The sequence below is a fragment of the Monodelphis domestica genome, chromosome 1 (assembly GCF_027887165.1).
Source record: "Monodelphis domestica isolate mMonDom1 chromosome 1, mMonDom1.pri, whole genome shotgun sequence".
Taxonomy (NCBI): Eukaryota; Metazoa; Chordata; class Mammalia; order Didelphimorphia; family Didelphidae; genus Monodelphis; species Monodelphis domestica.
In genome coordinates this window covers 225930846-225943455 of record NC_077227.1, presented here as the reverse complement: position 1 = coordinate 225943455, position 12610 = coordinate 225930846, and the positions used below count along the sequence as shown (strand labels likewise).

Here is a 12610-nt window from a genome sequence, read left to right as displayed (position 1 = left end):
CAGGAATCATTTAGGGATTTGTGCAAAACGTCATGGCTAAATATGTACACATGGGAAGACAGATATATGTTTGGCATGACTGAAAGGTGATTTGAAGTGGAGAGACAGTGGAATCAGGAAAATCTTTAAGGTGACTTGAAGTAGCCCAGAGAGGTGGTAATAAGGACTTTTATTAAGATGGGCTTAATAGGCCTTAAAGTTAGGCCTTTCCTTTCCCCTTTAGAGCTGAGTCACTTTTGGTGTGGAATATTGCATATGTTGCTCATCACAGTTGATATTTTGGTTAGGTTTTTTTTTTACTTTTTTTCTCCTGTTTCTTAAAAATTTGTTATAAGATATAGCTCACTGAGTACAGTATGAGGTACATGGATATTTGGAAATAAGTTAGGGATATTTTGAAAGGTGATGCAGAATCAAAAGATGTCAATAAAATGAAGATATGTTAGATTTATCTGTGATCAAAGTTTTTTTTTTTTTTTTTAAGGATTGGAGAGCTTTTATGGAGGTGGAATTAATAGGTCTTGGAAACTGGATTTGAGAAGTAACATAGAATGAGGGATAGAAGTAATGCCCAATGTGTATTGATCATGGGAAACTGGGTATATGCCATCTTAGCTTTCTTCCATTTTATGTCATCAGTGTGTCCAGGAAATCTAAGTGTTACTTGTATGGATGATTTTCTTTGATTTATCCTTGCTTGATTCTCTTGCTGACCATCCTTTAGGTCCCCTGTAGATGAATGGCACAGAGATTTCTAGATAAATAAATTTTGCGGAGTCATGTCTCTTCCACATTTGACTGGTTGATGTTAATATCAGCCATAAGATATGACTTTGTTTTGGTGATAAGAATACTCCCTGAAAACAATAAGACTCAAATTTAAATTTTAACTTATAATTTGTTATGTTGTAACAATGGACAAGTTGCTGAACTTTTCTTTGCCTCAGTTTCCTTATCATTAAAACGAGAATAATAATAACTTAGTTTACTTTATGGAATCATCATGAGGATAACATTTTGCAAACCTTAAAAAGTGGTACAGATATGTGAACCATTAATATTTATTGTGTAATTGCTTAGAAATTGCAGAAAGATTTGACGTGACCACAGTTTGGTTGAGGGTAAAATCTCAGGAGATTTAATGGACAGTGCTAGAAAGACTTTTCTACAAAATTAGACCTGCCTCTGCCTATAGGTCCTTTAAACTTGAATTACATTGGGGGTATGGGGGTGGGGACCCAGATCATTAGTAGAAAATTCATTCATTAGATATTTAATAAAATTAAATGAATGGATTTTTAAAAATCAATGTTTCATTGTAAACCCAAGAACAGACAACACTGGACACTTCTATGTTTCTCAGTTTCTAAAGATCTTTAGCCTGGAAAGAAGCAAAGAATAGAATAGAACTAATTTTAGTGACTAAAACTTTTCTTTTCTCTTCAGAACTGAGTGCTCCCACGGGGGTGGTGAGGGGAAGCAGAGTTGTGAGTATATAATCAGAATTAGAGGGAGACATGCTTTTTTTGTGCCAAGTGTACAAGGAAAACATATAGTATCTTTTTCTAGAAACAAGGAGTTTATAAAAGACTACCAAGAAAGTATAAAGGTGGTTTGAACACATGATTTGACTTAAAAATTATGTCTTTTTCCTTTACAAATTATATCAGCCAAAAATTGTTCCTCTTTGAACACTTTGAAATTGATTTGATTGCTCTTGCATCAATCATGAAGTCATAGAATGGCTGGGTTTGAAAGAGCCTTAGAATATAGAGTGTTTGTGATGAGAGCTATAACTCAGGCTTTCTCATTCTTTCATGAATATGCCAATTAGCTTAGTTTCCTGAAGCCTTTCCTCTGATCCCTTGAACTGCTAATTTGCTCCCTCCTAAATTATATATATTTGTATTTATTAGCTTCTTTTTTACATTGTTATCTCCCATTAAAATGTAAGCTTGTTGCATGTACATGGAAACAGCAAATACAAGTTGGGACTAGGTACAATGCTAGGTATTGGAGATACAAAGACAAAAGTGTTAAGTTCCTACTCTATTTCCCCATTTTACATATAAAAACAATTTTTAACATTATTTTTTCTAGTTCTTGAGTTCCAAATTCTTACTCTCCCTCTCACCTTCCTGCTTCAATTTGCATTCAAATAATCAATTCTTTTTCTGAAGGTACAAATTGTCCCTACTCTTGAGGAGTATACATTTTAACTGGAGATGTTAATATGTATATATATTATAATTGTGTATACAATATAAATGATGAGGCAAAGAGGAAAGGAGTATTCTGCAGCTGTGAAAGAAATAACTCATACCAGGAAATCAAGGAACTTTGTAATATTGAAACATCTCCATCTGGCTTAAGTTGAACCATTTTTTAAAAAAGCATCTTTACAAGTAATGTCTTCTCTGTAGTATATAAGCATACTTTGTGGAGAGAATAGGGTTATGGAAGGAATCCTTTATACATACTGTGTGTGTGTACATGTACACACTATGTACATAATGTAAATATATATTATACACATATACATCATATAAATTGCATTTATATATACATGTTTGTATGTATATTTGTGTATGCATGCTTTAAGTTTTATATGTAACTCTTAGAAAATCTTTTCTGTTTCATTTGGATGTTTTATAGTGTTCATCCTATGAGTAAATGCAACCATTTGATCTATGCAGCCTTACCATTCACCACCATTTCCCTGTTGCTAGTGGCTACACAAAGGGCAAGATTTTCCCTAGAAAGAAATCATAAACTTAGTGCTAAAGGCCTGAAAAGTTTAAGTTACTCAGGACCACACAGGTAAGAACTAGCAGAGCCCAAGGTTCATAATAAGGTTCTCTGACAGTAAATCCATCATTCTTTCCATTATACTACATCCTAACTTAAAAATTGGCCCAGCAGCCTAAGCTGCCAACCAATGCCAAATAAAAACCTGACAGGTTTCTGGTTCACATTTCTGATGGTAAAAGATAACTAAAATGGTAGCACTTGCAGTTATAAGTTTATTTCTTCATTATTTTGATAATTTTTTTCCCTTTTAAAATGGACTTAAAAGCAAAAATCTTTTTAGACTTTAAACCCCACCTTTTCCTGTGCCTGGTCTAATAGCAAAACATTGTATTGCATTACCCAGTGGAATATAGGGATGTTTTCCTGCCGTAATAAACCATCCAACCCCTGGAGAATACAGAATTTTTGACAGCCCAGGAAAGGGGAATTGAATCTTAGGTTTTTACAGCTAAAAACAGAAGGGGGCTGTGACTTCTAGTGTGTTTTAGGTGCCAAGTATTGAGTCCTTCCAGAATATCTATTGTTAACCCCGTGAGAAATCTTGTTTTATTATTGAATGCTGTGATAGGGCAGCACCCAGTCTTGAGTTTCCCAATGTTCATGGAGGCATTTTAATCTGGAAGGGAGCCTGAGAATAGGAATAAAGAGTCCAGGAAGGCTGTTAGTGACCAGTGATTCTGATTGTGACCTTTTCTATTCAAACACCAACTCTGCCTCCTCATTTGCCTGACTTTCAGCTGGCAATGACCATGCCTCTTTTTTTTTTTTTAGTAGAGGAGGAAAGCAACCAATAATTCCTCTAAATTTCTCAAAAGTTTATCTTGTACCTTTACCCCCCCCCTTTTTTTTTTAATGTTTTCTTCTCCCTCCCCCCATTTTCCTGTTGCTGAGGAGAAAAAAAATTTCCTTTCCTTTCTGAGACTACTCTCATATTTTAAACAGCCTCTGTCCCTCTTCTGTTGGACTTTGCTGTACGCAATATCTCCTTCGTCTTGTGCCTTCACTCTGTTCCTCTCCACTGACTTCTTCTTTTCTTCCTATAAAATGTTCCTAAGTTTTCCCAACAGTATTGTTCCCTCTTTAACATGCTATTTCCTCTTTTTCTTCCTATGCCTCAATTTCCAAATTTCTTACTTCCTCTTCATCTTCTTGTCATTATATTGCTTCCTTTCTTGTAACCTCTATTTAATGATATGTAAACAGTCTACCTCACAGGATTGTTGTGAAGAAAGTGTTCTATGAATGTAGGTTATGACTATTATTAGTAGTACTACTTTTTCATTCTGCATCTAAGTTTCATGTTTTATTTCTGTGATACCTCTAAAATCCATCCCTTCTCAGTTCTCCCTGTGACCACTTTAATTCAGAATTTTATTATTCACCAAGATTATTTTTATAGGTTCTTAATTCGTCTTCCCTCCTCTGCCTTTATCCTTCTTAATTTTACTGCCAGGCTTTCCTATAGCATTGCTTTTATTAAATCCCACTCTCTCTCTCCTTGCTCCCTACACCACCCCATCCCCACCAGTTTGTTTTGGTGAGCCTCCCTTGACTATCACTTATATCAAATCCAAACGCCTTAGCACAACATTTCTGACCCTAGTCTTAGTCCACCTTCTCAGTATCTCCCATTCCTACTCTCATTCACTCTAGGCTCCAGCCAAACTATTTTACTCATCCTCTGTCAAACAGTGTCAAAAAATGTAATTTCCTGATTGTGAGTTTAAACTCATACTATTTGTTCAGCCCAGAGTGTCCTCCCCCTTCATCTCTGCTTTCCAAAGCCTATCATTCAAGTCTTGGGTTAGATGAAATTTCCTTGATCCTCCTAAGTGGAAAAGAACTCTTCCTCCTCTGTATTTAGATACCCTTCTTATGGCACTAGTTGTCATTGTTTTAAGTTATACAAAAGATATCCCAAAGTCTAGTTGGATTGTGAAGCTTAAAAGTGCACTAGAACTTTGAGATGCTTTATAGTTTTTATGTCTACTACTAGTTGATACACTCCTTGAGGGCAGTCACAGCACATTATTCATTATATCTCTTATAGTGCCTTAGACTAGTCATTAGATTAGTTGTTAAGATGAAAGAATAAATTGGAATTAGTCCGTACTCTTACTTCTCCTGTTTCTTGAGAATGACAGCAAGATTATTGAAATGTTTTTGTTTTTTTTAGAGGCTCGGGACAGAAATATTGGATGTAATATTAATGAATAGAACATTCTGTAGTAGAGGGTGATAAAAACCACATGAGAGCTGGCTTTTGGAAAAACTATTGGGTAGACAAAATTTGCCTTTGTTTCCCTAGAGTCTCCATGATGCAGATTCTGTCCCCTGTGTGCCTGCTTCTCTGATTTCATGTTTTGGTTTTTCCCTCTCTGACATCTTTCATCAGAATATTTCTGCTATCTAGGTAGTTTGCTAAGACTTGCTGTTAAGCCTTGGCCTCAATGACTGTTTTTTTTTTTGTTGTTGTTGTTGTTGTTGTTGTTTTTAATAAACTCACCCACACTGAAGTGAATTTGAGCCAATAAATATTTCCCCTGTATTTTAGCCCTGGAACAAGCATTATGTTTGGACTATGAATGCGCCCCCCCCCCCCCCCCCCATTTCTGTGAGCTTGTTGATGCTCTTCCATTTATTATTTAGCATCTAATCCCTATCATAGACCTCTTCTGCACTCCCACAGGGCCACTGGTCTGGGAGGAACTGAAGGGAGAGCATACTTGGCTGCTCTCACTAATCCTTTCAAATATAATAGGACTCTCCCTCAAGGCTGGAATAGAAATTATGTAACTGGAATATTTCATCCCCATATGTATCAAGTGCTCTCTCTTATTGGAGTACTATTTCCTTATATAGTTGTTGTGAACTTGAGAGGGACATTTGACGTCCTGAAATTGGGTCACCTCTTGATACTCAATGCTGGCATTCATGTTGATTCTTTCTTAATTCCTGACTAAGGAGATATCTTAGAGATAATAGTAAGAACTTGCATATCCTTTCAGTCATCAGAGACAGAATAGCACATTGCTCTACAGAGGAAAAGAATTGAGGGAGAGCGGAAGGGAAAGGCTGCTCTTCTTAAAGGGGTAAGGAAAAACCCATGTAAAGATTAAAATTACTATCCAGTACTCCAAGTATTTTATTTAATAATATTTATCTTGAAATATAAGGAAGTAAGGCTAGCAAAAAACCATGATCCACTCCTCCCTCCTCCACATGGACTCAGAGAGACCTTGTGGGTGGAAAATCGAAACTGCAAAACTCCATCCACATAAGGAGACACACAAACAGGAAAAGGAAAAGGTGATTGTGGGAAACATAGTCTCTAGGATTCAAGATTCTAAATCAAAAATCTCCCCCTGTGATCCTTTGGGAGACCAGTCTTCTAGATAGATCATGGAAACATAACTAATTGATATGAACAAGAGGTATATGCAAATATAACAGTTTTTAAAATGGAAATTACAATAATGTGGGGATAAGAGGAAAATAAAAGGGAAAAGGAACGAAAAGCCAATTAGGGGGCAGAACCCTTTGGCATAAGAGTGCACATTAAAAACAAAAGCATTTCAACCCCCCCCCCCCCCAAGTTCAAATTCACCATATCTTAAAGTTAAATTTAGATCTTCTGGTACAGAGTGTGGTCTCTGCAGGCATCTTCATAGTGTCTTCCAGATTTTGGGAGGTAATCTCTTGTTCTAAATTTGACTCAAATTCAAGTCAAAGTTCACAACAATAACATAGTCCCCCCTGAGGAAAATAACAATTCATTCCCCCCTCCCCCAGGAGTATACAGGGATGCATATAGGAATTACACAGGGATACATGGTTGAGCCATAAGGCATATGAATTAAGTATCAAAAAACATCAAGGAATCATAGAAATTAAAATAAAAAAATAACTTCTGAGTCAGAAAAAATATAAAAAGAAAACTTGAAGAAAAAAATTCTGGGGAGGAGGAAAAAAAAATATCACAACTTATAACAGATTCTTGCAGTGATCCATGCCCCATAAGCGTACAACAACAATTAGTCACTAACCCAGTTTAGCAGTCTGGTCTACAGCAAATTGTCACATCATGAGAGAAAATAGAAAAAGAGACTAGATCTTGAGATAAATGGGAAATAGAATTTCCTGTTTCAACACTTTTCTTTGTTTTTGTTTGTTTTTGTTTTTTTTTCCGGGATAATGGAGCCAGAAGAATCAATGTTATATGCTTTATATAGTGTGGTACAAGGAAGTCTTGCATTTACCACATGTTAAACACCCTCAACCTCTAGTCTCACACATGATCAAATCATTGTGCTTTTTTGTGCAGAATGTCATCAATCTAGGTGTAGGATTGGTTTGGTTTCTTTCACTTGTGTGTGGGGGTGTGTGTGTGGGTGTGCACGCACTCACTTGGCATTTTGCAAGTCAAGTTCTGTGCTCTTTTGTGCTCCATCTGTCCTTGGATTAGACTTAGTCATCGAGCAAAAGTCTCATACTAGTTAAATAACTAGTGGCAGGTTGCCATAGTCCAAAGCTTTTTTTTTTTTTTGTATGTTAGATAAACGAACATCTTGGGTTATGCTATTGCACAAAGTAAAGAGTTAAAAAAATTTTTTTTCAACATTAGTGATGTGTTTAAAAGGCAAACAATCAGAAAAGAAGAGGGAAAAATCAAATACTGTATGACACATGTAGGAAGAAAACAAAATATTAAAATTGTGTATATTTCACAACTATAGAGATAAAGTATAGGGACTAGTTTTCAAAAAATAAGATTAATTTCCTCTTTGATTTACCATAATCCACAGTGTGAGTGCAAATAAGGCAGATAAAATGATGTGAGTCCAAAAGAGGTAGACAAAGCAATAATACATTCAAAAAAATACCAAAAAAAATAGTAAAGGCACAAAATCTTACAAAAGGCACATTATGGTCAGAAGGCATCCCAATATCAGATCAGCAGATTTGGTTACCAGTAAAGCTGTGGCAGGTACTCCTCTAAGGCATAGCTCTGGTAGCTACTGGGTCAAGAATAAATCATATATATATATACTGAATTAAACGACTATATTTAAATTTTATGGTATCAACAGTTAAGAATTGTGTGAACAAAGTAGGGCTGTGGTGGGGAAAAGGATTTCATAGTAGTCATCTGATGTCTGAGATTCCTTAGAAGTTGACTGTAGGGGTGCTGAGGCAACATGGGTAAGAACAGGTATGGTAAGCAGAACTATATTTCTTTGGAGTTGGGACTGGTTATGGGGTGGGAGAAAGGGCAGGAGAGGATGAGGGGTTAGAAGAAGGATTAGGGGAGGTAAGATCAGCCAGGAGTTGCAGAGAATGAGAGAGATGTTGCAGAGCTGGGGTCTGTACCTGATGTATGCGAGAGGGGTGTCTCATTTCCATTTCGGGAGAAAAAGTATCATCCTCTTTTTATGGTTCAGGAACAGGCTCACAAAATTCAGACTTGGTTTGATTGAGATCAGTATTTTTTATTAGACCATGTAAGTGTTTGAAATTTTTTTCCTGTCAGCCTGCATTTCTACTTTAATCTCTTGAATAGAAGCATTTTTTTCTCTTAAGAATGAAGATCAGAAAAATAAAATTTCCTAGCAGTACAAGATAGAGGAAGGAATTTGGAATTTTACATGCTTCTAATTGGGTAAAAAGCAAAATGCTTTCAGGCATGGTAGCATTTATGTTGCTTAGCATTTTGATCAAAAAGTTGGGAATGTATATCTTTATTGATTTTATATTATTATAAGGGGTGGGTATAGAAGGTGAGGGTATTTAGCTTATTTTTTATGATTTTATTGGATTTTTATTAGTAAAAGGGAAATTTTTTAAATTATTTACTGCTGACATCTAGTGGCAGCAAACAGCCCCTGTAGCTAAACAGGAAAAAGGAAAAGGGGGATTGTGGGAAATGTATTCTCTAGGATTCAAGATTCTAAATCAATACACCCAGAAAGTGTGACTTCAGTTTTGTTGTTAAACAAATGGAAGTTATGTAAGTGATAGATACTTTACCCATCAGACCCTTAATTAAGCATTATTTGAAATTTGGTATTCAAACACAAGTTTGTTTTTTTATATATCAAACCTAATGTACTTTCCCATCACATTTTTCTTCTGTGTTAACTCAGAAATAACACAGAACTACTAAAGTAGTCAGAAAACCCAAGTCTTTCATCAGTAAAGGGATAAGTCCAATATTTGCTCTTTTACTCAGAGCCCAGTGCCAAAACTTACAGGGTCTACACTTTGGGACTCTGAGGACTAGATGATGACTCTAAAGGACAAAAGAATTTGGGAAACATGCCTTTTGGGAAAAGGAGGGATGGAGAAATATAATTGATTGACATTACTATGACCACAAAGAAATGGGAGTGTTCTAACTTCAGTGACAGACTTTAGTCAGGTTTGGGAAAGGAACTATAGCCAGAGTCTAGGGTGTCGGGGAGTGGGCTACTTATAATGGATACTAAAAAGGATAGTGCCTGCACAAGTATGGGTCTTCTTTGGAAGGATCTCAGAATGAGGAGTACTACAAAGACAAAAAGGATATTTAGCATATGCTTAGGCCTGTCAGCTCCACCTAACCTAGAATTATCACTTACTTTAAGGCAAGGGTCCCCAACCTTTTTACACAGGGGGCCAGTTCCCTGTCCCTCAGACTGTTGGAGGGCCAGACTTTTTAAAAAAAACAACTATGAACAAATCTATATACTGATGTCTGGGATAGCAGAGGCTACAGCACTGGCTGTGATGGGCCTGTCACACCTTGCACAGGCCCATCATCACCACCACCACTATACCCGGCAGCAGTATACACAGTGGGGAATTCCCTCCCCCAGATCACTGCTCCCTATGCTAATGTCTTCCATTGTGCAGCCACATAACCTTCTTCTCTTTCAGTTACTCTCACAACAAGGTGCCATGCAAAGAATTATGTCATCGGAAGTAGTACTGTATGTGAGCATTGCCGCGCTTTGCACCACTACATACAGTGCTCCTCTCACTGACCACCAATGAAAGAGGTGCTCCCTCTGGAAGTGCAGTGAGGGCCAGATAAATAGCCTCAGGGGGCTGCAGTTTTGGAACCCCTACTTTAAGGTCTATTGTTTAGTCTGAGACTAGCTAAGTCTGAAACTTCCCTTGGGGCAAACTCTCTGGAACCTGGACAAATGAGGTTTCCAGCTTACAAACTAACCCCCAAACTTGGGAGTTCTCTTAGATTCTACCTTGACAAAAACCATGGCTGTTAATATTTCAATTCATAAATATTAAGCATCTACTATATGTTAGGCATCTGTACTAAGCACTCGGTATACAAAAAGAGGCAAAAGTTTCACTTTTTAGGAAGGTCACAATATCACAGGAAAGATAAAGCTATATGAACAATTTATATACAGTTAAATAGAAAATTTTCAACAGTGGGGAGGAACTAGAATGAAGAAGGTGTGTTTGAGAGAAATTGGCACAGACAGAAGAAATGAAATGCAAAGAAGAAAAACTAGACCCAGGCCCATTGGGGGAAGGGAGAGGATTCTATGGAAGGTTGGAAAAGGAAAGGCAGTTAGCCCCAAGCTTACTTCTGGTCACTTCTTGGAGTGATTTGGTCTCCACACCACTTCACTTCTCTCTGGCTAACCTTTCTGAAAAGAGGAAGGCTGAAGAAGTGCTTGGCTGTTATCCTCATTGACCTTGGCTGAATTGAAAGAGTCTTGCCCATTGAAGATCTCAACTGAATAGAAAGGACTTTGAACTGAAGCTTTCTGTCATATATAAGGGACTTATAGTTTAGGGAAACCCCTTTCCCTTTCCTCTGTTAAAATTTCCCTATCCCCTCCTTCCCAAAAGAGAATAAATTAGACCTTTTAATATAAGAAGCAGAAGTTCCAAGGCAGAAGAGTGGTAAGGGCTAGGCAATGGGGGTTAAGTGACTTGCTCAGGAAGTCACACAAGTTAGGAAGTGTCTGAGGCCAGATTTGAATTTAGGACCTCCTGGCTCTCGGCCTGTCTTTTAGTCCACTGAATGGTGGTTCAACTGCTCCCATGAATAACATTTCAAATGAAATTTCTCAGCATGTTTCTTGGCACCGGTCTGGAATCCAACCAGGAAAATCACATTTGTTTTCCACTGACTCAAGGCCACCTGGGAGGAAAAAGCTAGGCCAGGCTGATAAACCTTTCTATTTCTTTTTATCTTTTAGATGAAAGGATCTGTTCCCCACCCTTCATGGAGCTCACAAACTTTTGTGGAGAAGATACCTTGCAGCTTCTAGAGAAGAATGGACTGTCCTTCCCATTCAGTATGTAAATATACCTTTTTGTGACCCCCAAAAGTATGCGTATTGCTTATGGTATTTTTTTTTATTGATGTAACCTTGTTGGAAGCCATGCTCTCTTCCTAGAGTCTTCTGGGTCTGGGCTGATGGGTCCCATGTTAGAGGAAATAAAATTATTATATTGAGAGTGACCATTAGTTATTTAGTGACCTTAGTGGCAGTGGGGCCTTTAAAAAAGGGACCAGAGATCAGATACCTTCTGCATGATCTTCATTATAACTTTAAGTTACTTGTGAGGAGTTAAGTTTTTGTTGCTAATGCTCTATATTTAGAATGCTTAAACAATATTGAGAGCCCCCTAGGTGTCTCTCCCACTGAATGTTAGAAATTATCAAGATGTTAGCTGGCATTATGAATTCTCCTGGTCAGTAGGCAATGTGTTCCTTGGGAAATCTGTAATTTTAATCACCTTCTATGATAATTGCCTTCACTAATTTTTTTGTTTGTTTGTTTTCTTCCCCTTGCTGATAGTTTGCAAAACCAGAGTAGCCCATGGCACCAACTCTCATGAGGTGAGTGAAAGATGTAGTATACATGCATTCTCTCTGTTTCTCTCTGTCTCTGTCTCTGTCTCTCTCTCTCTCTCTCTCTCTCTCTCTGTCTCTCTCTCTCCCTCTCTCTCTCTCTGTCTCTCTCTGTCTCTCTGTCTCTCTCTCTGTCTCTCTCTCTCTCTCTCTCTCTCTCTCTCTCTGTCTCTCTGTCTCTCTCTCTCCCTCTCTCTCTCTCTGTCTCTCTCTGTCTCTCTGTCTCTCTGTCTCCCTCTCTCTCTCTCTGTCTCTCTCTGTCTCTCTGTCTCTCTCTCTCTCTCTGTCTCTCTCTCTCCCTCTCTCTCTCTCTGTCTCTCTCTCTCCCTCTCTCTGTCTCTCTCTCTCCCTCTCTCTCTCTCTCTCTCTCTCTCTCTCTCTCTCCCCCTCCCTTCCTCCCTCCCTCCCTCCCTCCATGATAAATAACAACATATATAAACTTACTCCTCTCAATGCCTTATTCTGAAGTTTTGCTAATGAGTCAGTAGGGAGACCACAGGAGGTATGAGGGAGACAGTCATTCCATTTTCATGTTAGAGGATGACAATTCCTCTTTGCTTTTTCTGGTATGTTGTCTGTTCTTTAAATTCATATTGAAAATTTACTTATGTAGCAAGTACAGTGATGGGCCCTTGAAGTTTAAGATATTTAAGATATTGTCCCTGCCCTCACAAAGTTTTATCATCTTTTTGAAGAAGTAAGACTGACAAAGAAGAGAAAACTAGAGAACAGCAGAAGACATGTGCATCTAAATGAACAGGGAAAGGAAGGGGAGATACTCTTGTATGGTAGATAACATACCTTGGCGTTAGACTTGGGTTTAAGTCTTCTTCCTCAGCTTAATGGAGTAGTTACTTTAGCTCTTGGTGCCTTGGGCAACTCTTAAGTCTATAGTTAAACAGCAGTGCTAATTTGTGTTTGTAGAGA

General features: G+C 37.7%; 1 protein-coding gene across 11 annotated transcripts in view; it reads left to right on the top strand.

Moving 5' to 3' along the window:
• ITPK1 (inositol-tetrakisphosphate 1-kinase) overlaps positions 1 to 12610 on the top strand; it is a 386351-nt gene that overhangs the window by 246152 nt on the left and 127589 nt on the right. For all 11 annotated transcript variants that reach the window (XM_056810465.1, XM_056810462.1, XM_056810459.1 and 8 more), the window contains 2 exons: positions 11025 to 11123; positions 11631 to 11671. In XM_056810465.1, coding sequence (XP_056666443.1) covers positions 11025 to 11123; positions 11631 to 11671 — 140 coding nt within the window. The remainder of the gene's footprint in view (positions 1 to 11024; positions 11124 to 11630; positions 11672 to 12610) is intronic.